Source organism: Myxine glutinosa, chromosome 1 (genome assembly GCF_964187855.1).
Source record: "Myxine glutinosa chromosome 1, kmMyxGlut1.1, whole genome shotgun sequence".
Lineage (NCBI taxonomy): Eukaryota > Metazoa > Chordata > Myxini > Myxiniformes > Myxinidae > Myxine > Myxine glutinosa.
Window position 1 is genome coordinate 373,949,219 of NC_136261.1, and position 25,628 is coordinate 373,974,846.

General features: G+C 42.7%; 1 protein-coding gene across 6 annotated transcripts in view; it reads right to left on the minus strand.

The window, feature by feature from the left end:
• Positions 1-3,075: 3,075 nt before the first annotated feature.
• TMEM243 (transmembrane protein 243) overlaps positions 3,076-25,628 on the minus strand; it is a 39,466-nt gene continuing 16,913 nt past the window's right edge. For all 6 annotated transcript variants that reach the window (XM_078770186.1, XM_078770187.1, XM_078770183.1 and 3 more), the window contains 3 exons: positions 4,714-4,764; positions 4,427-4,537; positions 3,076-3,720 (listed from right to left, as the gene is read on the minus strand). In XM_078770186.1, coding sequence (XP_078626312.1) covers positions 3,598-3,720; positions 4,427-4,537; positions 4,714-4,764 — 285 coding nt within the window. In that variant the 3' untranslated portion in view covers positions 3,076-3,597. The remainder of the gene's footprint in view (positions 3,721-4,426; positions 4,538-4,713; positions 4,765-25,628) is intronic.

The following is a 25,628-nucleotide window of genomic DNA, read 5'->3' on the forward strand; positions in this document are numbered from 1 at the left end:
ACATATACTATACATATATATATATATATATTATATATATATAATTATATATAGTAATATAATATATATATATATATATATATTATGATATATACTATTATACATATACTATACTATATATATATATATATATGTATATATATATATATATATATATACATATATACACACACACACAATGGTATATGAATAAATAAATATATATTCCCTTTTTTTTTTTTAAGGCCATTTTCCCTGTGAGAGCAGGGGTTAGCCTTGCGGGCCCCATGACAATCATCATGGCCCTCTTGAGGCAATGTTTTATGGCCGGGTGCCCTTCCTGATGCGAACCCTTTAGTCGTCTCTTACGACAGACACGCAGGGATACCTATTCTAAACCGGGGCACACTGGCACATTCATCCCAGCAAGCTGGTACTCAATTTGCCTACCTTGAAAGGATGACAGGCTGAGTCAACCCCTCTGGCGTTAATTGCATGATCGACTTCGAGTCAAACTCAGCATCCTAGGATCCCAAGCCGGCACCCTAACCGCTAAGCCAACACCTGGCTCCAAATAAATATTATATTCAGACTTGGCATTTAATATGGAATATTTTTTTTGTGGGGGTGAACTTAGTTTTCAAGATGTCTTAGAACCAAAAGTTCATTGGATTTATGTTGAAATTATTCTAGATTTTGTTAATGTGACCTTTAAAAGAAACAAAAACCACATTTGACATTTCGAAACAAATAAATTGATCCTTGAAAGTGATGTAAACCGATATCGAACTCAATTCACGGACAGTACTGTGTTAAACTTCTGTACGTTTTCCAGAAGGATCTCTTTATTTTGCACATTAGCCAAAAAATTTTTTTAACAAAAACAAAAGCTAAATTATGACTGGGATTACAGACAGTAAAATTACAGTTCAGTACTTCGTGTAACCCCCACGAGCATTCAGGAGAGCACGTACACGTTGAGGCATGCTGTTCACGAGATTTGCCAATGTTTGGACAGGAATCGCTTGCCATGCAGTGACAATAGTCTGCTGCAATTCACGCACAGAGGTCGGCTGCTGGTCCGAGTTGTCGATTTGACGTGTTAATTCTGCCCACAAGTTCTCTATCAGATTCATATCCGGGGACATGGCAGGCCACTCCATATGCTCTACACCACGGTCAGCAAGAAAGTGTTGGATCATGCGAGCACGTTGAGGCCGTGCATTGTCATCTTGGAAGACAAAGTTTCCTCGAAAGGCTGCACGAGCAAATGGAAGCAATGTTTCTTCCAGAATGGCCCTGTACTTGAACTGGTTCAGGTTTCCATTCAGAACAACCAGGTCAGTTTTGCCCCCTGCATGAAAAGCAGCCAAAACAGTCACCCCACCACCTCCAGCTTGGACTCTTGGCACTATACAATCTTTGTTGTAGGCTTCATGCACTTGTCTGCGCACTCGGACACGGCCATCTTGACGATAGACCAGAAATCTAGACTCGTCACTGAAGATCACGTGATTCCAGTGTCCTGGCTGCCATTGACGGTGCTCTCTGGCCCACTGCAATCGGCGCTGGCGGTGTTGTCTGGTCAGGCGTGGCTTTCTCAGGGGACGCCTGGCACGATAGCCTGCTTGAACCAGTCGTTGGTTAACTAGCCTTCTGGATACAGGCACATTTGTCAGTTGCTGCCACTCAGCCCTAAGCCGATTAGCTGACTTGGTACGGCCATTGCGGACTAACCGGGGCAGCTGGCGATCATCCCTCCTTGTGGTTTTGCGGAGACGTCCTGGCCTCGGTATTGGAGTAGGGACACCCCTCTGAGCATTTCGTTTCAGGATCTTTGACACCTGACCTTGAGTGATGCCATACTGCCGAGCAATAGCACGCTGTTTCATGCCGTAATTTCGTAAAGCCAACACTCCATGACAAACAGCATTGTCGAGTTGACGGACCATCTCCAGAGGAAGCGGCAATAACTTTTGGAGATGTGCAGCAGTTGTTTTCCACTAATACAGAACGCAACAACCCTTGTATACCCGACTGTGAAGCCAATCGTCAAATGCACCTGTCCGTACATTTTGCCACGCCACCTGTGATATAATCCTGTTGTTGACTTCTTGCTGCGACAGACAATCAGTGACATGGTTCTTTCAACAAATAAATCACCAAAGTGTAAAATAAATTCACCAGATTGATATACTGAGTTAAGAAAGTAAACCCTTCAAGAAAAAAAAAATATTCCACATTAAATGCCAAGTCTGTATATTGAAACTTTCGGGGCAAAAAAAAAGAAAAGAAAAAGGCTTTCGGAAAAAACAAGACCGAAAGTCTAACAGCGGCATAACCAGGCTTGTTTGGGACTTTAGTTGAAGAGGAAAGTATGATCTGGGTGGGGATAGCAGTCAGCAAATAATGTATGTATTAATTTATTTTTGAAGTACTCCCAGTCTCTAAGCTGTCTATCACCATGGAATTGAAGAGATTGCATCGAGACACTGGTTTATTCTGTGATTCGAGTCAACAATGAACCAACCATACACCGCTTCAATTCAGTAACTTTGCAGTCACGACAAAGGGATTGCAGTTACGATTATATTTACTGTATTATTATTAATAACGCTATTATTATTATTATTATTATTATTATTACAAAAACGATACTCTGTATTAAGAAACTTGGGAGAATTTGTCCGAAGCAGTCTGAAGGCGAGTCATGAATCCATGAGGCATATACGTACTGTGTTATTGGGAGACCCGTAACGCTTATATTATCGATATTTGATGGTCATTTTAAGTCAGTTTGTTTGCGTTTTACACTGAATGAAAAACGTAAAGGTTGAGCATGGCGATTGTGATATATGACAGGTTCGATATGTTTGGCCTGAACCGCATATAAATCAAAATGGTGGTGTGTGGAGTAAACCGTTGTAAGCCGTAATGACATCAGATGTAATCACATCATATCACCCCTGTCTTGTGCCCAGATCCTCAGCTCTAATTGGTGTACATTTATGAGGGACATACATACATGCATACATACATACAGACAGCCAAACACTGTTCTGTTCATTTAAATGTTGAACAAATCAAACACCAAAGTCTGAAAGAATTAGGCACATTTAATGATGTAAATATCCACATCAAACTGCAGAATTTCAACAAAAAACACCACAAAAGAGATAAGGTGCAGCACAGCAAATAAATGACGAGAAGCATAGCTCCCCTCAATTGCGATTCACAGGGTGTGGAGGATCCGAGTTCTTCTTTCCACTTCAGTCTGGCAAGGATTGCTCAGCACATGTAATGGCAAGATCTACTTATGTTGTTAACATTCTTAATCTACACAAATAGCACTTCAATCTCGTGTTTATTCCCCTCCCCCCCCAAAAAAAACCTCAAAAATAAGTGATACGAAATAAATTTGAATATTTTTTTATACAAACTGTCTCATGAATGTTTTGCACAGCAGCCATGTAGGAGAATGTGTCATTATACAACGCTTGGTATCCATTAGGTGTGTTTACATAGAAGTGACCTTTTTCACATTCTTCAAAAACTTAACATTTTCCCAGGCCTTTGGTGCAAGTCAGTGCAATGATCGTCAGTCCTAGGTTTAGATTTCTAGGTTTTGACATTGAAAAAGAAGAGTAAAGCACAGACACAGAGTAAAGTGACCGAGAAAGCGATGTACAACATTAACCACCTGTACCGCTGTTCAACGTTCCCTCTTCGATACCACACCATCTGGAAAATAGAGCGCAATGAACATTCCATCAGTGTCCAAGCCGTGGGGTGCTTTCCCATTTAGAAACAAATCCACACAAGAGTAGAAATGTTTCCTCATTTGTTTGTCTTCTTATGCTTGCAGCACAAGGTTGTGGGGTAGCATGCTGGCCGAGGGCACGGTGCCGCTGATGCAATGCCCTCTGCTGGTTAGGGCAGGAATTTGGAATTTGTTCAGTGCGAGCGAAAGCTCGTCGACTCTTCAAGAAGGACACCGTGGGACGTTTAACATCTGCCAAACTAATGTTGACAGCCGGGCCTCCCAGTTTAACGTCCATCCGAGGGGCGGCACACGTAGTGATGAATCACCCTGCCTGTTAAACACCAGGATCACAGTTTATAATAGATGGGTCGGGATTCAAACCCAGGCTAGACAGCTTACAGGTGAGTGTGCGTACCTTTAGGCCATGCTGTCAGCCCTATTTACTAAAACACGTGACACTGTCCTCATGGTTAATATAGACAAAGAGCTCAACTCCAGAGATTTTTTGTCTGCATTTGAAAAATTCATTTTCTCAGCAATGCTGGCCCGGTTTTTATCCATAATTGTGACGTCATAGATCACGTGGTGCGGACACCATCTTGGAAAAAACGTCACACCTCTACATCTCCGAAACCGCTCAATGTTAAAAATTGAAACATGGCTCATTGTCAAAACATGCCTTACCAACACGGCGAGTGGAACGCAATTTAAGACAATGCAGATGGCGAAGTAAATATTCATCGAGTTGACTTTCTTGCTTCCAAACGGTGCCACAAAAGACATTATAACGGTAATCTGTACAGGTGGGCGGGAACATGGTCACAATGGAAATAATGTACAGGTATGGAGAATATACAAATGTCATTATTACATCGAGGTTCCACTCCACAACATTACACATCAGAAAAACAAACGTAAAAGGGTAAAGAAAAGTAAATGAAAAATAAAATATCAACTTGGAAAGTACTTACGACAACCACAAGAAAGGTCAATATTCCCACCACAAGGTTAACAATCCGACCCTGTTTATGGAGGAAGAAAGAAAGAACACAAGAAATGTCAGTATTCCCACCACCAGGTTAACAACCCGACCCCGTTTATAGAGAGGAAGAGAGAAAGAACACAACGAGAAAGGTCAATATTCCCACCACAAGGTTAACAATCCGACCCTGTTTATGGAGGAAGAAAGAAAGAACACAACAAGAAATGTCAGTATTCCCACCACCAGGTTAACAACCCGACCCTGTTTATAGAGAGGAAGAGAGAAATAACACAACGAGAAAGGTCAGTATTCCCACCACAAGGTTAACAACCCGACCTTGTTTATAGAGAGGAAGAGAGAAAAAGAAATAACACAACAAGAAAGGTCAATATTCCAACCACAAGGTTAACAACCCGACCCCGTTTATAGAGAGGAAGAGAGAAATAACACAACGACAAAGGTCAATATTCCCACCACAAGGTTAACAATCCGACCCCGTTTATAGAGAGGAAGAGAGAAATAACACAACGAGAAAGGTCAATATTCCCACCACAAGGTTAACAATCCGACCCCGTTTATAGAGAGGAAGAGAGAAAGAACACAACAAGAAAGGTCAATATTCCCACCACAAGGTTAACAACCCGACCCTGTTTATAGAGAGGAAGAGAGAAATAACACAACGAGAAATGTCAGTATTCCCACCACAAGGTTAACAACCCGACCCTGTTAATGGAGAGGAAGAGAGAAAAAGAAATAACACAAGAAAGGTCAATATTCCCACCACAAGGTTAACAATCCGACCCCGTTTATAGAGAGGAAGAGAGAAAGAACACAACAAGAAAGGTCAGTATTCCCACCACAAGGTTAACAATCCGACCCCGTTTATAGAGAGGAAGAGAGGAAGAGAGAAATAACACAACGAGAAAGGTCAATATTCCCACCACAAGGTTAACAATCCGACCCCGTTTATAGAGAGGAAGAGAGGAAGAGAGGAAGAGAGAAATAACACAACGAGAAAGGTCAATATTCCCACCACAAGGTTAACAATCCGACCCCGTTTATAGAGAGGAAGACAGAAAGAACACAACGAGAAAGGTCAATATTACCACCACAAGGTTAACAATCCGACCCCGTTTATAGAGAGGAAGACAGAAAGAACACAACGAGAAAGGTCAATATTACCACCACAAGGTTAACAATCCGACCCCGTTTATAGAGAGGAAGAGAGGAAGAGAGGAAGAGAGAAATAACACAACGAGAAAGGTCAATATTCCCACCACAAGGTTAACAATCCGACCCTGTTTATGGAGAGAAAGACAGAAAGAACACAACGAGAAAGGTCAATATTCCCACCACAAGGTTAACAATCCGACCCTGTTTATGGAGAGAAAGAGAAATAACACAACGAGAAAGGTCAATATTCCCACCACAAGGTTAACAACCCGACCCCGTTTATAGAGAGGAAGAAAGAAAGAACACAACGAGAAATGTCAGTATTCCCACCACAAGGTTAACAACCCGACCCTGTTTATGGAGAAGAAGAGAGAAAAAGAAATAACACAACAAGAAAGGTCAATATTCCCACCACAAGGTTAACAACCCGACCCTGTTTATAGAGAGGAAGAGAGAAAAAGAAATAACACAACAAGAAAGGTCAATATTCCCACCACCAGGTTAACAACCCGACCCCGTTTATAGAGAGGAAGAGAGGAAGAGAGGAAGAACACAACAAGAAAGGTCAATATTCCCACCACCAGGTTAACAACCCGACGCTGTTTATGGAGAGGAAGAGAGAAAAAGAAATAACACAACAAGAAAGGTCAATATTCCCACCACAAGGTTAACAACCCGACCCTGTTTATAGAGAGGAAGAGAGAAAAAGAAATAACACAACAAGAAAGGTCAATATTCCCACCACCAGGTTAACAACCCGACCCCGTTTATAGAGAGGAAGAGAGGAAGAGAGGAAGAACACAACAAGAAAGGTCAATATTCCCACCACCAGGTTAACAACCCGACCCTGTTTATAGAGAGGAAGACAGAAAGAACACAACAAGAAAGGTCAATATTCCCACCACAAGGTTAACAACCCGACCCTGTTTATAGAGAGGAAGAGAGAAAGAACACGCCAAGAAATGTTAATATTCCCACCACCAGGTTAACAACCCGACCCCGTTTATAGAGAGGAAGAGAGAAAAAGAAATAACACAACAAGAGAGGTCAATATTCCCACCACAAGGTTAACAACCCGACCCTGTTTATAGAGAGGAAGAGAGAAATAACACGCCAAGAAATGTTAATATTCCCACCACCAGGTTAACAACCTGACCCTGTTTATAGAGGAAGAGAGAAAGAACACAAAGAAATGTCAGTATTCCCACCACCAGGTTAACAACCCGACGCTGTTTATGGAGAGGAAGAGAGAAAAAGAAATAACACAACAAGAAAGGTCAATATTCCCACCACCAGGTTAACAACCCGACCCTGTTTATGGAGAGGAAGAGAGAAAAAAAAATAACAACAAGAAAGGTCAATATTCCCACCACCAGGTCAACAACCCGACCCTGTTTATAGAGAGGAAGACAGAAAGAACACAACAAGAAAGGTCAATATTCCCACCACAAGGTTAACAACCCGACACTGTTTATAGAGGAAGAGAGAAACAACACAAATAAATGTCAGTATTCCCACCACCAGGATAACAACCCGACGCTGTTTATGGAGAGGAAGACAGAAAGAACACAACAAGAAAGGTCAATATTCCCACCACCAGGTTAACAACCCGACCCCGTTTTTTTGAGAGGAAGAGAGAAAAAGAAATAACACAACAAGAAAGGTCAATATTCCCACCACCAGGTTAACAACCCGACCCTGTTTATAGAGAGGAAGAGAGAAAAAGAAATAACACAACAAGAAAGGTCAATATTCCCACCACCAGGTTAACAACCCGACCCTGTTTATAGAGAGGAAGACAGAAAGAACACAACAAGAAAGGTCAATATTCCCACCACAAGGTTAACAACCCGACACTGTTTATAGAGAGGAAGACAGAAATAACACAACAAGAAAGGTCAATATTCCCACCACCAGGTTAACAACCCGACCCTGTTTATAGAGAGGAAGAGAGAAAAAAAAATAACACAACAAGAAAGGTCAATATTCCCACCACCAGGTTAACAACCCGACCCTGTTTATAGAGAGGAAGACAGAAAGAACACAACAAGAAAGGTCAATATTCCCACCACAAGGTTAACAACCCGACCCTGTTTATAGAGGAAGAGAGAAAGAACACAAATAAATGTCAGTATTCCCACCACCAGGATAACAACCCGACGCTGTTTATGGAGAGGAAGAGAGAAAAAGAAATAACACAACAAGAAAGGTCAATATTCCCACCACCAGGTTAACAACCCGACCCTGTTTATAGAGAGGAAGAGAGAAAAAGAAATAACACAACAAGAAAGGTCAATATTCCCACCACCAGGTTAACAACCCGACCCTGTTTATAGAGAGGAAGAGAGAAAAAGAAATAACACAACAAGAAAGGTCAATATTCCCACCACCAGGTTAACAACCCGACACTGTTTATAGAGAGGAAGACAGAAATAACACAACAAGAAAGGTCAATATTCCCACCACCAGGTTAACAACCCGACCCTGTTTATGGAGAGGAAGAGAAAAAAAAAAAATAACACAACAAGAAAGGTCAATATTCCCACCACCAGGTTAACAACCCGACCCTGTTTATGGAGAGGAAGAGAGAAAAAAAAAATAACACAACAAGAAAGGTCAATATTCCCACCACCAGGTTAACAACCCGACCCTGTTTATAGAGAGGAAGACAGAAAGAACACAACAAGAAAGGTCAATATTCCCACCACAAGGTTAACAACCCGACCCTGTTTATAGAGAGGAAGACAGAAAGAACACAACAAGAAAGGTCAATATTCCCACCACAAGGTTAACAACCCAACCCTGTTTATAGAGAGGAAGAGAGAAATAACACGCCAAGAAATGTTAATATTCCCACCACCAGGTTAACAACCCGACCCTGTTTATAGAGAGGAAGAGAGAAAGAACACAAAGAAATGTCAGTATTCCCACCACCAGGTTAACAACCCGACCCCGTTTATAGAGAGGAAGAGAGAAATAACACGCCAATAAATGTTAATATTCCCACCACCAGGTTAACAACCCGACCCCGTTGATAGAGAGGAAGAGAGAAAGAACACGCCAAGAAATGTTAATATTCCCACCACCAGGTTAACAACCCGACCCCGTTTATAGAGAGGAAGAGAGAAAGAACACGCCAAGAAATGTCAATATTCCCACCACCAGGTTAACAACCCGACCCCGTTTTTCGAGAGGAAGAGAGAAATAACACGCCAAGAAATGTTAATATTCCCACCACCAGGTTAACAACCCGACCCCGTTTATAGAGAGGAAGAGAGGAAGAACACAACAAGAAAGGTCAATATTCCCACCACAAGGTTAACAACCCGACCCTGTTTATAGAGGAAGAGAGAAAGAACACAAAGAAATGTCAGTATTCCCACCACCAGGTTAACAACCCGACCCTGTTTATAGAGAGGAAGAGAGAAAAAGAAATAACACAACAAGAAAGGTCAATATTCCCACCACCAGGTTAACAACCCGACCCTGTTTATAGAGAGGAAGACAGAAATAACACAACAAGAAAGGTCAATATTCCCACCACCAGGTTAACAACCCGACCCTGTTTATGGAGAGGAAGAGAGAAAAAAAAAATAACACAACAAGAAAGGTCAATATTCCCACCACCAGGTTAACAACCCGACCCTGTTTATAGAGAGGAAGACAGAAAGAACACAACAAGAAAGGTCAATATTCCCACCACAAGGTTAACAACCCGACCCTGTTTATAGAGAGGAAGACAGAAAGAACAACAAGAAAGGTCAATATTCCCACCACAAGGTTAACAACCCAACCCTGTTTATAGAGAGGAAGAGAGAAACAACACGCCAAGAAATGTTAATATTCCCACCACCAGGTTAACAACCCGACCCCGTTTATAGAGAGGAAGAGAGAAAGAACACAAATAAATGTCAGTATTCCCACCACCAGGTTAACAACCCGACCCCGTTTATAGAGAGGAAGAGAGAAAGAACACGCCAAGAAATGTTAATATTCCCACCACCAGTTTAACAACCCGACCCCGTTTATAGAGAGGAAGAGAGAAAGAACACGCCAAGAAATGTCAATATTCCCACCACCAGGTTAACAACCCGACCCCGTTTATAGAGAGGAAGAGAGAAAGAACACGCCAAGAAATGTTAATATTCCCACCACCAGGTTAACAACCCGACCCTGTTTATAGAGAGGAAGAGAGAAATAACACGCCAAGAAATGTTAATATTCCCACCACCAGGTTAACAACCCGACCCCGTTTATAGAGAGGAAGAGAGGAAGAACACAACAAGAAAGGTCAATATTCCCACCACAAGGTTAACAACCCGACCCTGTTTATAGAGGAAGAGAGAAAGAACACAAAGAAATGTCAGTATTCCCACCACCAGGTTAACAACCCGACGCTGTTTATGGAGAGGAAGAGAGAAAAAGAAATAACACAACAAGAAAGGTCAATATTCCCACCACAAGGTTAACAACCCGACCCTGTTTATAGAGAGGAAGACAGAAAGAACACAACAAGAAAGGTCAATATTCCCACCACAAGGTTAACAACCCAACCCTGTTTATAGAGAGGAAGAGAGAAATAACACGCCAAGAAATGTTAATATTCCCACCACCAGGTTAACAACCCGACCCCGTTTATAGAGAGGAAGAGAGAAAGAACACAAAGAAATGTCAGTATTCCCACCACCAGGTTAACAACCCGACGCTGTTTATGGAGAGGAAGAGAGAAAAAGAAATAACACAACAAGAAAGGTCAATATTCCCACCACAAGGTTAACAACCCGACCCTGTTTATAGAGAGGAAGACAGAAAGAACACAACAAGAAAGGTCAATATTCCCACCACAAGGTTAACAACCCAACCCTGTTTATAGAGAGGAAGAGAGAAATAACACGCCAAGAAATGTTAATATTCCCACCACCAGGTTAACAACCCGACCCCGTTTATAGAGAGGAAGAGAGAAAGAACGCAAAGAAATGTCAGTATTCCCACCACCAGGTTAACAACCCGACCCTGTTTATAGAGAGGAAGAGAGAAAAAAAAATAACACAACAAGAAAGGTCAATATTCCCACCACCAGGTTAACAACCCGACCCTGTTTATAGAGAGGAAGACAGAAAGAACACAACAAGAAAGGTCAATATTCCCACCACAAGGTTAACAACCCGACCCTGTTTATAGAGGAAGAGAGAAAGAACACAAATAAATGTCAGTATTCCCACCACCAGGATAACAACCCGACGCTGTTTATGGAGAGGAAGAGAGAAAAAGAAATAACACAACAAGAAAGGTCAATATTCCCACCACCAGGTTAACAACCCGACCCTGTTTATAGAGAGGAAGAGAGAAAAAGAAATAACACAACAAGAAAGGTCAATATTCCCACCACCAGGTTAACAACCCGACCCTGTTTATAGAGAGGAAGAGAGAAAAAGAAATAACACAACAAGAAAGGTCAATATTCCCACCACCAGGTTAACAACCCGACACTGTTTATAGAGAGGAAGACAGAAATAACACAACAAGAAAGGTCAATATTCCCACCACCAGGTTAACAACCCGACCCTGTTTATGGAGAGGAAGAGAAAAAAAAAAAATAACACAACAAGAAAGGTCAATATTCCCACCACCAGGTTAACAACCCGACCCTGTTTATGGAGAGGAAGAGAGAAAAAAAAATAACACAACAAGAAAGGTCAATATTCCCACCACCAGGTTAACAACCCGACCCTGTTTATAGAGAGGAAGACAGAAAGAACACAACAAGAAAGGTCAATATTCCCACCACAAGGTTAACAACCCGACCCTGTTTATAGAGAGGAAGACAGAAAGAACACAACAAGAAAGGTCAATATTCCCACCACAAGGTTAACAACCCAACCCTGTTTATAGAGAGGAAGAGAGAAAGAACACAAAGAAATGTCAGTTTTCCCACCACCAGGTTAACAACCCGACCCCGTTTATAGAGAGGAAGAGAGAAATAACACGCCAATAAATGTTAATATTCCCACCACCAGGTTAACAACCCGACCCCGTTTATAGAGAGGAAGAGAGAAAGAACACGCCAAGAAATGTTAATATTCCCACCACCAGGTTAACAACCCGACCCCGTTTATAGAGAGGAAGAGAGAAAGAACACGCCAAGAAATGTCAATATTCCCACCACCAGGTTAACAACCCGACCCCGTTTTTCGAGAGGAATAGAGAAAGAACACGCCAAGAAATGTTAATATTCCCACCACCAGGTTAACAACCCAACCCCGTTTATAGAGAGGAAGAGAGAAATAACACGCCAAGAAATGTTAATATTCCCACCACCAGGTTAACAACCCGACCCCGTTTATAGAGAGGAAGAGAGGAAGAACACAACAAGAAAGGTCAATATTCCCACCACAAGGTTAACAACCCGACCCTGTTTATAGAGGAAGAGAGAAAGAACACAAAGAAATGTCAGTATTCCCACCACCAGGTTAACAACCCGACCCTGTTTATGGAGAGGAAGAGAGAAAAAGAAATAACACAACAAGAAAGGTCAATATTCCCACCACCAGGTTAACAACCCGACCCTGTTTATAGAGAGGAAGACAGAAATAACACAACAAGAAAGGTCAATATTCCCACCACCAGGTTAACAACCCGACCCTGTTTATGGAGAGGAAGAGAGAAAAAAAAAATAACACAACAAGAAAGGTCAATATTCCCACCACCAGGTTAACAACCCGACCCTGTTTATAGAGAGGAAGACAGAAAGAACACAACAAGAAAGGTCAATATTCCCACCACAAGGTTAACAACCCGACCCTGTTTATAGAGAGGAAGACAGAAAGAACAACAAGAAAGGTCAATATTCCCACCACAAGGTTAACAACCCAACCCTGTTTATAGAGAGGAAGAGAGAAATAACACGCCAAGAAATGTTAATATTCCCACCACCAGGTTAACAACCCGACCCCGTTTATAGAGAGGAAGAGAGAAAGAACACAAATAAATGTCAGTATTCCCACCACCAGGTTAACAACCCGACCCCGTTTATAGAGAGGAAGAGAGAAAGAACACGCCAAGAAATGTTAATATTCCCACCACCAGTTTAACAACCCGACCCCGTTTATAGAGAGGAAGAGAGAAAGAACACGCCAAGAAATGTCAATATTCCCACCACCAGGTTAACAACCCGACCCCGTTTATAGAGAGGAAGAGAGAAAGAACACGCCAAGAAATGTTAATATTCCCACCACCAGGTTAACAACCCGACCCTGTTTATAGAGAGGAAGAGAGAAATAACACGCCAAGAAATGTTAATATTCCCACCACCAGGTTAACAACCCGACCCCGTTTATAGAGAGGAAGAGAGGAAGAACACAACAAGAAAGGTCAATATTCCCACCACAAGGTTAACAACCCGACCCTGTTTATAGAGGAAGAGAGAAAGAACACAAAGAAATGTCAGTATTCCCACCACCAGGTTAACAACCCGACGCTGTTTATGGAGAGGAAGAGAGAAAAAGAAATAACACAACAAGAAAGGTCAATATTCCCACCACAAGGTTAACAACCCGACCCTGTTTATAGAGAGGAAGACAGAAAGAACACAACAAGAAAGGTCAATATTCCCACCACAAGGTTAACAACCCAACCCTGTTTATAGAGAGGAAGAGAGAAATAACACGCCAAGAAATGTTAATATTCCCACCACCAGGTTAACAACCCGACCCCGTTTATAGAGAGGAAGAGAGAAAGAACGCAAAGAAATGTCAGTATTCCCACCACCAGGTTAACAACCCGACCCCGTTTATAGAGAGGAAGAGAGAAAGAACACGCCAAGAAATGTTAATATTCCCACCACCAGGTTAACAACCCGACCCCGTTTATAGAGAGGAAGAGAGAAAGAACACGCCAAGAAATGTCAATATTCCCACCACCAGGTTAACAACCCGACCCCGTTTTTCGAGAGGAAGAGAGAAAGAACACGCCAAGAAATGTTAATATTCCCACCACCAGGTTAACAACCCAACCCCGTTTATAGAGAGGAAGAGAGAAATAACACGCCAAGAAATGTTAATATTCCCACCACCAGGTTAACAACCCAACCCCGTTTATAGAGAGGAAGAGAGAAATAACACGCCAAGAAATGTTAATATTCCCACCACCAGGTTAACAACCCGACCCCGTTTATAGAGAGGAAGAGAGGAAGAACACAACAAGAAAGGTCAATATTCCCACCACAAGGTTAACAACCCAACCCTGTTTATAGAGAGGAAGAGAGAAATAACACGCCAAGAAATGTTAATATTCCCACCACCAGGTTAACAACCCGACCCCGTTTATAGAGAGGAAGAGAGAAAGAACACAAAGAAATGTCAGTATTCCCACCACCAGGTTAACAATCCGACCCTGTTTATGGAGAGGAAGAGAGAAAAAGAAATAACACAACAAGAAAGGTCAATATTCCCACCACCAGGTTAACAACCCGACCCTGTTTATAGAGAGGAAGACAGAAATAACACAACAAGAAAGGTCAATATTCCCACCACCAGGTTAACAACCCGACCCTGTTTATGGAGAGGAAGAGAGAAAAAAAAATAACACAACAAGAAAGGTCAATATTCCCACCACCAGGTTAACAACCCGACCCTGTTTATAGAGAGGAAGACAGAAATAACACAACAAGAAAGGTCAATATTCCCACCACCAGGTTAACAACCCGACCCCGTTTATAGAGAGGAAGAGAGAAAGAGAGAAAGAACGCAAAGAAATGTCAGTATTCCCACCACCAGGTTAACAACCCGACCCCGTTTATAGAGAGGAAGAGAGAAATAACACGCCAAGAAATGTTAATATTCCCACCACCAGGTTAACAACCCGACCCCGTTTATAGAGAGGAAGAGAGAAAGAACACGCCAAGAAATGTCAATATTCCCACCACCAGGTTAACAACCCGACCCCGTTTATAGAGAGGAAGAGAGAAAGAACACGCCAAGAAATGTTAATATTCCCACCACCAGGTTAACAACCCGACCCCGTTTATAGAGAGGAAGAGAGAAATAACACGCCAAGAAATGTTAATATTCCCACCACCAGGTTAACAACTCGACCCCGTTTATAGAGAGGAAGAGAGAAAGAACACAACAAGAAATGTCAGTATTCCCACCACCAGGTTAACAACCCGACCCCGTTTATAGAGAGGAAGAGAGAAATAACACGCCAAGAAATGTTAATATTCCCACCACCAGGTTAACAACCCGACCCCGTTTATAGAGAGGAAGAGAGAAATAACACGCCAAGAAATGTTAATATTCCCACCACCAGGTTAACAACCCGACCCCATTTATAGAGAGGAAGAGAGAAAGAACACGCCAATAAATGTCAATATTCCCACCACCAGGTTAACAACCCGACCCCGTTTATAGAGAGGAAGAGAGAAAGAACACGCCAAGAAATGTTAATATTCCCACCACCAGGTTAACAACCCGACCCCGTTTATAGAGAGGAAAAGAGAAAGAGCACGCCAAGAAATGTCAATATTCCCACCACCAGGTTAACAATCCGACCCCGTTTATAGAGAGGAAGAGAGAAAGAGCACGCCAAGAAATGTCAATATTCCCACCACCAGGTTAACAACCCGACCCTTTTTATAGAGAGGAAGAGAGAAAGAACACAACAAGAAATGTCATTATTCCCACCACCAGGTTAACAACCCGACCCTGTTTATAGAGGAAGAGAGAAAGAACACAAAGAAATGTCAGTATTCCCACCACCAGGTTAACAATCCGACCCTGTTTATGGAGAGGAAGAGAGAAAAAGAAATAACACAACAAGAAAGGTCAATATTCCCACCACCAGGTTAACAACCCGACCCTGTTTATAGAGAGGAAGACAGAAATAACACAACAAGAAAGGTCAATATTCCCACCACCAGGTTAACAACCCGACCCTGTTTATGGAGAGGAAGAGAGAAAAAAAAATAACACAACAAGAAAGGTCAATATTCCCACCACCAGGTTAACAACCCGACCCTGTTTATAGAGAGGAAGACAGAAAGAACACAACAAGAAAGGTCAATATTCCCACCACAAGGTTAACAACCCGACCCTGTTTATAGAGAGGAAGACAGAAAGAACAACAAGAAAGGTCAATATTCCCACCACAAGGTTAACAACCCAACCCTGTTTATAGAGAGGAAGAGAGAAATAACACGCCAAGAAATGTTAATATTCCCACCACCAGGTTAACAACCCGACCCCGTTTATAGAGAGGAAGAGAGAAAGAACACAAATAAATGTCAGTATTCCCACCACCAGGTTAACAACCCGACCCCGTTTATAGAGAGGAAGAGAGAAATAACACGCCAAGAAATGTTAATATTCCCACCACCAGGTTAACAACCCGACCCCGTTTATAGAGAGGAAGAGAGAAAGAACACGCCAAGAAATGTTAATATTCCCACCACCAGGTTAACAACCCGACCCCGTTTATAGAGAGGAAGAGAGAAAGAACACGCCAAGAAATGTCAATATTCCCACCACCAGGTTAACAACCCGACCCCGTTTATAGAGAGGAAGAGAGAAAGAACACGCCAAGAAATGTTAATATTCCCACCACCAGGTTAACAACCCGACCCCGTTTATAGAGAGGAAGAGAGAAATAACACGCCAAGAAATGTTAATATTCCCACCACCAGGTTAACAACCCGACCCCGTTTATAGAGAGGAAGAGAGGAAGAACACAACAAGAAAGGTCAATATTCCCACCACAAGGTTAACAACCCGACCCTGTTTATAGAGGAAGAGAGAAAGAACACAAAGAAATGTCAGTATTCCCACCACCAGGTTAACAACCCGACGCTGTTTATGGAGAGGAAGAGAGAAAAAGAAATAACACAACAAGAAAGGTCAATATTCCCACCACAAGGTTAACAACCCGACCCTGTTTATAGAGAGGAAGACAGAAAGAACACAACAAGAAAGGTCAATATTCCCACCACAAGGTTAACAACCCAACCCTGTTTATAGAGAGGAAGAGAGAAATAACACGCCAAGAAATGTTAATATTCCCACCACCAGGTTAACAACCCGACCCCGTTTATAGAGAGGAAGAGAGAAAGAGAGAAAGAACGCAAAGAAATGTCAGTATTCCCACCACCAGGTTAACAACCCGACCCCGTTTATAGAGAGGAAGAGAGAAATAACACGCCAAGAAATGTTAATATTCCCACCACCAGGTTAACAACCCGACCCCGTTTATAGAGAGGAAGAGAGAAAGAACACGCCAAGAAATGTCAATATTCCCACCACCAGGTTAACAACCCGACCCCGTTTATAGAGAGGAAGAGAGAAAGAACACGCCAAGAAATGTTAATATTCCCACCACCAGGTTAACAACCCGACCCCGTTTATAGAGAGGAAGAGAGAAATAACACGCCAAGAAATGTTAATATTCCCACCACCAGGTTAACAACTCGACCCCGTTTATAGAGAGGAAGAGAGAAAGAACACAACAAGAAATGTCAGTATTCCCACCACCAGGTTAACAACCCGACCCCGTTTATAGAGAGGAAGAGAGAAATAACACGCCAAGAAATGTTAATATTCCCACCACCAGGTTAACAACCCGACCCCGTTTATAGAGAGGAAGAGAGAAATAACACGCCAAGAAATGTTAATATTCCCACCACCAGGTTAACAACCCGACCCCATTTATAGAGAGGAAGAGAGAAAGAACACGCCAATAAATGTCAATATTCCCACCACCAGGTTAACAACCCGACCCCGTTTATAGAGAGGAAGAGAGAAAGAACACGCCAAGAAATGTTAATATTCCCACCACCAGGTTAACAACCCGACCCCGTTTATAGAGAGGAAAAGAGAAAGAGCACGCCAAGAAATGTCAATATTCCCACCACCAGGTTAACAACCCGACCCCGTTTATAGAGAGGAAGAGAGAAAGAGCACAACAAGAAATGTCATTATTCCCACCACCAGGTTAACAACCCGACCCCGTTTATAGAGAGGAAAAGAGAAAGAGCACGCCAAGAAATGTCAATATTCCCACCACCAGGTTAACAACCCGACCCTTTTTATAGAGAGGAAGAGAGAAAGAACACAACAAGAAATGTCATTATTCCCACCACCAGGTTAACAACCCGACCCTGTTTATAGAGAGGAAGAGAGAAAGAACACAACAAGAAAGGTCAATATTCCCACCACCAGGTTAACAACCCGACCCTGTTTATAGAGAGGAAGAGAGAAAAAGAAATAACACAACAAGAAAGGTCAATATTCCCACCACCAGGTTAACAACCCGACCCTGTTTATGGAGAGGAAGAGAGAAAAAGAAATAACACAACAAGAAAGGTCAATATTCCCACCACCAGGTTAACAACCCGACACTGTTTATAGAGAGGAAGACAGAAATAACACAACAAGAAAGGTCAATATTCCCACCACCAGGTTAACAACCCGACCCTGTTTATAGAGAGGAAGAGAGAAAAAAAAATAACACAACAAGAAAGGTCAATATTCCCACCACCAGGTTAACAACCCGACCCTGTTTATAGAGAGGAAGACAGAAAGAACACAACAAGAAAGGTCAATATTCCCACCACAAGGTTAACAACCCGACCCTGTTTATAGAGAGGAAGACAGAAAGAACACAACAAGAAAGGTCAATATTCCCACCACAAGGTTAACAACCCAACCCTGTTTATAGAGAGGAAGAGAGAAATAACACGCCAAGAAATGTTAATATTCCCACCACCAGGTTAACAACCCGACCCCGTTTATAGAGAGGAAGAGAGAAAGAACACAAAGAAATGTCAGTATTCCCACCACCAGGTTAACAACCCGACCCCGTTTATAGAGAGGAAGAGAGAAATAACACGCCAAGAAATGTTAATATTCCCACCACCAGGTTAACAACCCGACCCCGTTTATAGAGAGGAAGAGAGAAAGAACACGCCAAGAAATGTTAATATTCCCACCACCAGGTTAACAACCCGACCCCGTTTATAGAGAGGAAGAGAGAAAGAACACGCCAAGAAATGTCAATATTCCCACCACCAGGTTAACAACCCGACCCCGTTTATAGAGAGGAAGAGAGAAAGAACACGCCAAGAAATGTTAATATTCCCACCACCAGGTTAACAACCCGACCCCGTTTATAGAGAGGAAGAGAGAAATAACACGCCAAGAAATGTTAATATTCCCACCACCAGGTTAACAACCCGACCCCGTTTATAGAGAGGAAGAGAGGAAGAACACAACAAGAAAGGTCAATATTCCCACCACAAGGTTAACAACCCGACCCTGTTTATAGAGGAAGAGAGAAAGAACCCAAAGAAATGTCAGTATTCCCACCACCAGGTTAACAACCCGACCCTGTTTATGGAGAGGAAGAGAGAAAAAGAAATAACACAACAAGAAAGGTCAATATTCCCACCACCAGGTTAACAACCCGACCCTGTTTATAGAGAGGAAGACAGAAAGAACACAACAAGAAAGGTCAATATTCCCACCACAAGGTTAACAACCCGACCCTGTTTATAGAGAGGAAGACAGAAAGAACACAACAAGAAAGGTCAATATTCCCACCACAAGGTTAACAACCCGACCCTGTTTATAGAGAGGAAGACAGAAAGAACACAACAAGAAAGGTCAATATTCCCACCACAAGGTTAACAACCCAACCCTGTTTATAGAGAGGAAGAGAGAAATAACACGCCAAGAAATGTTAATATTCCCACCACCAGGTTAACAACCCGACCCCGTTTATAGAGAGGAAGAGAGAAAGAACACAAAGAAATGTCAGTATTCCCACCACCAGGTTAACAACCCGACCCCGTTTATAGAGAGGAAGAGAGAAATAACACGCCAAGAAATGTTAATATTCCCACCACCAGGTTAACAACCCGACCCCGTTTATAGAGAGGAAGAGAGAAAGAACACACCAAGAAATGTCAATATTCCCACCACCAGGTTAACAACCCGACCCCGTTTATAGAGAGGAAGAGAGAAATAACACGCCAAGAAATGTTAATATTCCCACCACCAGGTTAACAACCCGACCCCGTTTATAGAGAGGAAGAGAGGAAGAACACAACAAGAAAGGTCAATATTCCCACCACAAGGTTAACAACCCGACCCTGTTTATAGAGGAAGAGAGAAAGAACACAAAGAAATGTCAGTATTCCCACCACCAGGTTAACAACCCGACCCTGTTTATGGAGAGGAAGAGAGAAAAAGAAATAACACAACAAGAAAGGTCAATATTCCCACCACCAGGTGAACAACCCGACCCTGTTTATAGACAGGAAGACAGAAAGAACACAACAAGAAAGGTCAATATTCCCACCACAAGGTTAACAACCTGACCCTGTTTATAGAGAGGAAGACAGAAAGAACACAACAAGAAAGGTCAATATTCCCACCACAAGGTTAACAACCCAACCCTGTTTATAGAGAGGAAGAGAGAAATAACACGCCAAGAAATGTTAATATTCCCACCACCAGGTTAACAACCCGACCCCATTTATAGAGAGGAAGAGAGAAAGAACACAAAGAAATGTCAGTATTCCCACCACCAGGTTAACAACCCGACCCCGTTTATAGAGAGGAAGAGAGAAATAACACGCCAAGAAATGTTAATATTCCCACCACCAGGTTAACAACCCGACCCCGTTTATAGAGAGGAAGAGAGAAAGAACACGCCAAGAAATGTTAATATTCCCACCACCAGGTTAACAACCCGACCCCGTTTATAGAGAGGAAGAGAGAAAGAACACGCCAAGAAATGTCAATATTCCCACCACCAGGTTAACAACCCGACCCCGTTTATAGAGAGGAAGAGAGAAAGAACACGCCAAGAAAGGTCAATATTCCCACCACAAGGTTAACAACCCGACCCTGTTTATAGAGGAAGAGAGAAAGAACACAAAGAAATGTCAGTATTCCCACCACCAGGTTAACAACCCGACGCTGTTTATGGAGAGGAAGAGAGAAAAAGAAATAACACAACAAGAAAGGTCAATATTCCCACCACAAGGTTAACAACCCGACCCTGTTTATAGAGAGGAAGACAGAAAGAACACAACAAGAAAGGTCAATATTCCCACCACAAGGTTAACAACCCAACCCTGTTTATAGAGAGGAAGAGAGAAATAACACGCCAAGAAATGTTAATATTCCCACCACCAGGTTAACAACCCGACCCCGTTTATAGAGAGGAAGAGAGAAAGAACACAAAGAAATGTCAGTATTCCCACCACCAGGTTAACAACCCGACCCCGTTTATAGAGAGGAAGAGAGAAATAACACGCCAAGAAATGTTAATATTCCCACCACCAGGTTAACAACCCGACCCCGTTTATAGAGAGGAAGAGAGAAAGAGAGAAAGAACACAAAGAAATGTCAGTATTCCCACCACCAGGTTAACAACCCGACCCCGTTTATAGAGAGGAAGAGAGAAAGAACACAACAAGAAATGTTAATATTCCCACCACCAGGTTAACAACCCGACCCCGTTTATAGAGAGGAAGAGAGGAAGAACACAACAAGAAAGGTCAATATTCCCACCACAAGGTTAACAACCCGACCCTGTTTATAGAGAGGAAGACAGAAAGAACACAACAAGAAAGGTCAATATTCCCACCACAAGGTTAACAACCCAACCCTGTTTATAGAGAGGAAGAGAGAAATAACACGCCAAGAAATGTTAATATTCCCACCACCAGGTTAACAACCCGACCCTGTTTATGGAGAGGAAGAGAGAAAAAGAAATAACACAACAAGAAAGGTCAATATTCCCACCACCAGGTTAACAACCCGACCCTGTTTATAGAGAGGAAGACAGAAAGAACACAACAAGAAAGGTCAATATTCCCACCACAAGGTTAACAACCCAACCCTGTTTATAGAGAGGAAGAGAGAAATAACACGCCAAGAAATGTTAATATTCCCACCACCAGGTTAACAACCCGACCCCATTTATAGAGAGGAAGAGAGAAATAACACGCCAAGAAATGTTAATATTCCCACCACCAGGTTAACAACCCGACCCCATTTATAGAGAGGAAGAGAGAAATAACACGCCAAGAAATGTTAATATTCCCACCACCAGGTTAACAACCCGACCCCATTTATAGAGAGGAAGAGAGAAATAACACGCCAAGAAATGTCAGTATTCCCACCACCAGGTTAACAACCCGACCCCGTTTATAGAGAGGAAGAGAGAAATAACACGCCAAGAAATGTTAATATTCCCACCACCAGGTTAACAACCCGACCCCGTTTATAGAGAGGAAGAGAGAAAGAACACGCCAAGAAATGTTAATATTCCCACCACCAGGTTAACAACCCGACCCCGTTTATAGAGAGGAAGAGAGAAATAACACAACAAGAAATGTCAGTATTCCCACCACCAGGTTAACAACCCGACCCCGTTTATAGAGAGGAAGAGAGAAAGAACACGCCAAGAAATGTTAATATTCCCACCACCAGGTTAACAACTCGACCCCGTTTATAGAGAGGAAGAGAGAAAGAACACAACAAGAAATGTCAGTATTCCCACCACCAGGTTAACAACCCGACCCCGTTTATAGAGAGGAAGAGAGAAATAACACGCCAAGAAATGTTAATATTCCCACCACCAGGTTAACAACCCGACCCCGTTTATAGAGAGGAAGAGAGAAAGAACACGCCAAGAAATGTTAATATTCCCACCACCAGGTTAACAACCCGACCCCATTTATAGAGAGGAAGAGAGAAAGAACACACCAATAAATGTCAATATTCCCACCACCAGCTTAACAACCCGACCCCGTTTATAGAGAGGAAGAGAGAAAGAACACGCCAAGAAATGTTAATATTCCCACCACCAGGTTAACAACCCGACCCCGTTTATAGAGAGGAAGAGAGAAAGAGCACGCCAAGAAATGTCAATATTCCCACCACCAGGTTAACAACCCGACCCCATTTATAGAGAGGAAGAGAGAAAGAACACACCAATAAATGTCAATATTCCCACCACCAGCTTAACAACCCGACCCCGTTTATAGAGAGGAAGAGAGAAAGAACACGCCAAGAAATGTTAATATTCCCACCACCAGGTTAACAACCCGACCCCGTTTATAGAGAGGAAGAGAGAAAGAGCACGCCAAGAAATGTCAATATTCCCACCACCAGGTTAACAACCCGACCCTTTTTATAGAGAGGAAGAGAGAAAGAACACAACAAGAAATGTCATTATTCCCACCACCAGGTTAACAACCCGACCCTGTTTATAGAGAGGAAGAGAGAAAGAACACAACAAGAAATGTCATTATTCCCACCACCAGGTTAACAACCTGACCCCGTTTATAGAGAGGAAGAGAGAAAGAACACGCCAATAAATGTCAATATTCCCACCACCAGGTTAACAACCCGACCCCGTTTATAGAGAGGAAGAGAGAAAGAACACGCCAATAAATGTCAATATTCCCACCACCAGGTTAACAACCCGACCCCGTTTATAGAGAGGAAGAGAGAAAGAACACAACAAGAAATGTCATTATTCCCACCACCAGGTTAACAACCTGACCCCGTTTATAGAGAGGAAGAGAGAAAGAACACAACAAGAAATGTCATTATTCCCACCACCAGGTTAACAACCTGACCCCGTTTATAGAGAGGAAGAGAGAAAGAACACGCCAATAAATGTCAATATTCCCACCACCAGGTTAACAACCCGACCCCGTTTATAGAGAGGAAGAGAGAAAGAACACAACAAGAAATGTCATTATTCCCACCACCAGGTTAACAACCTGACCCCGTTTATAGAGAGGAAGAGAGAAAGAACACGCCAATAAATGTCAATATTCCCACCACCAGGTTAACAACCTGACCCCGTTTATAGAGAGGAAGAGAGAAAGAACACGCCAATAAATGTCAATATTCCCACCACCAGGTTAACAACCCGACCCCGTTTATAGAGAGGAAGAGAGAAAGAGCACGTGACTTTTAACCAATTATACACACACGTATGAGATTACGTGAGCACACATCATACTTTCGGATAAACTTCGGAATTTTTAAAGTGCAAAACTAATAAATTGACGCAGGGTGTCGCCAATGGCCCTCCGACTTGCGAGCATATCTCGTTGGCGAGTGCATCGTCAAAACAGCAGGATAATGCAAAATGTTGTATCGCGTCCAAAAGTCCAGAAATGTTATTTTTGGCGGAGCGGGGTAGTGGAAGCAGTCTTGGCTTCCAAGATCGAAAAACCACTTGGGTAGCTTCGGCCATCAGACCGCGATACCGTTCTACTCCCCGTCAACAAAAACGGTCATCGAGTGCTACCAAGCACATCCATATTGGATTTATCCATACAGAGAAGATACGTTCAACCTTCAAGTTCACCAGGTGGTCTGATGAAAATGTAAATGATTTTGCTTTGATTACCTCTTCTCAGCAATTGTCTCCGAACAGAGACAGGTCCATGAAGTCAAGGTGCTGACAAGTGAAGTTGTTGCGCAACCTGCATGCGACTGTCGTCCATTGAATAAAGAACACGCACAAGCTCGTTCATCTTGAAGGGTCTCGGCTCTCTACCTCAACCTATCACTCACAGTGTGGTATTACTTCATGATTTATCTTTGTTGTCGTTGTGCCTTCATCTCCAAATGAAACATTGAGTCGTTCCACAGTTTTACACATGCAGTGTCCTTTATGAACCAAAACCTTTTTGTCTACACTCTAATCATTCACCATTTCCGTCTGTGGAGGGAGTCGCACTATCACACCTGAGCTTGGTATCACTCTCTGCAACGCTGTACTGCTTACACAGGAGCATCACTTTTTGATTGGTTGGAGGTCAATAAATTACAGCTTAAACTATCAATTTGTGATCACATTCCAGTAAAGGTGCTGGCTCGGATTGTAAAGGAGGGATTACCTTGGGAGTTGTTTTATGCAGATGATCTGGTGTTGATTGGGGAGCATATGGATGGACTGAAGGATAGGATGAACAAGTGGAAGGAATGTCTGAAGGCAAAAGGTCTGAAGGTGAATATTGGAAAGACAAAGGTGATGGCAAGTGGTAAAGCATGTGGTGAGGTGGAAAGAACTGGGAAGTGGCCCTGTGCTGTGTGCAGGAAGGGTGTCGGAATGAACTCCATTCAATGTACAATGTGTGCTGAGTGGGTTCATCAAAAATGTAGTGGTTTGAGAGGGTCATTAACCAATGTGGCAGCTGCATTCAAGTGTAAGGTGTGCACAGAGGGAGCTGCAGATGGAGGAAATGTTGAGTTGGATCTTGGAGATGGCATGAAGCTGGAAGGTGTGAAAACATTTTGCTACCTAGGACACATGCTGAATGGAGAAGGTGGATCAGACTCGGCAACGGTTCCTCGAGTGAGATGTGCATGGAAGAAGTTTCGGGAACTGAGTGGCGTGCTGACGAGGGGAGTGTCGTTGAAGCTGAAGGGAAAGGTGTATGCTGCATGTGTGAGAAGTGTTATGATTTATGGGAGTGAGACATGGGTAATGAACGTAGAGCAGCAACGAAGGCTGGAAAGGGTGGAAATGCGAATGGTTTGGTGGATGTGCGGCGTATCGTTGAGAGAGAGGACGACAAATGATGAAATGCGAAAGATGATGGGAATAGAGCCTGTGATGGATGCTGTGAAGAGGAACAGGTTGAGATGGTTTGGTCATGTGTTGAGGAAGGATGAAAGTGACTGGTTGAGAAGAGTGATGGAAATG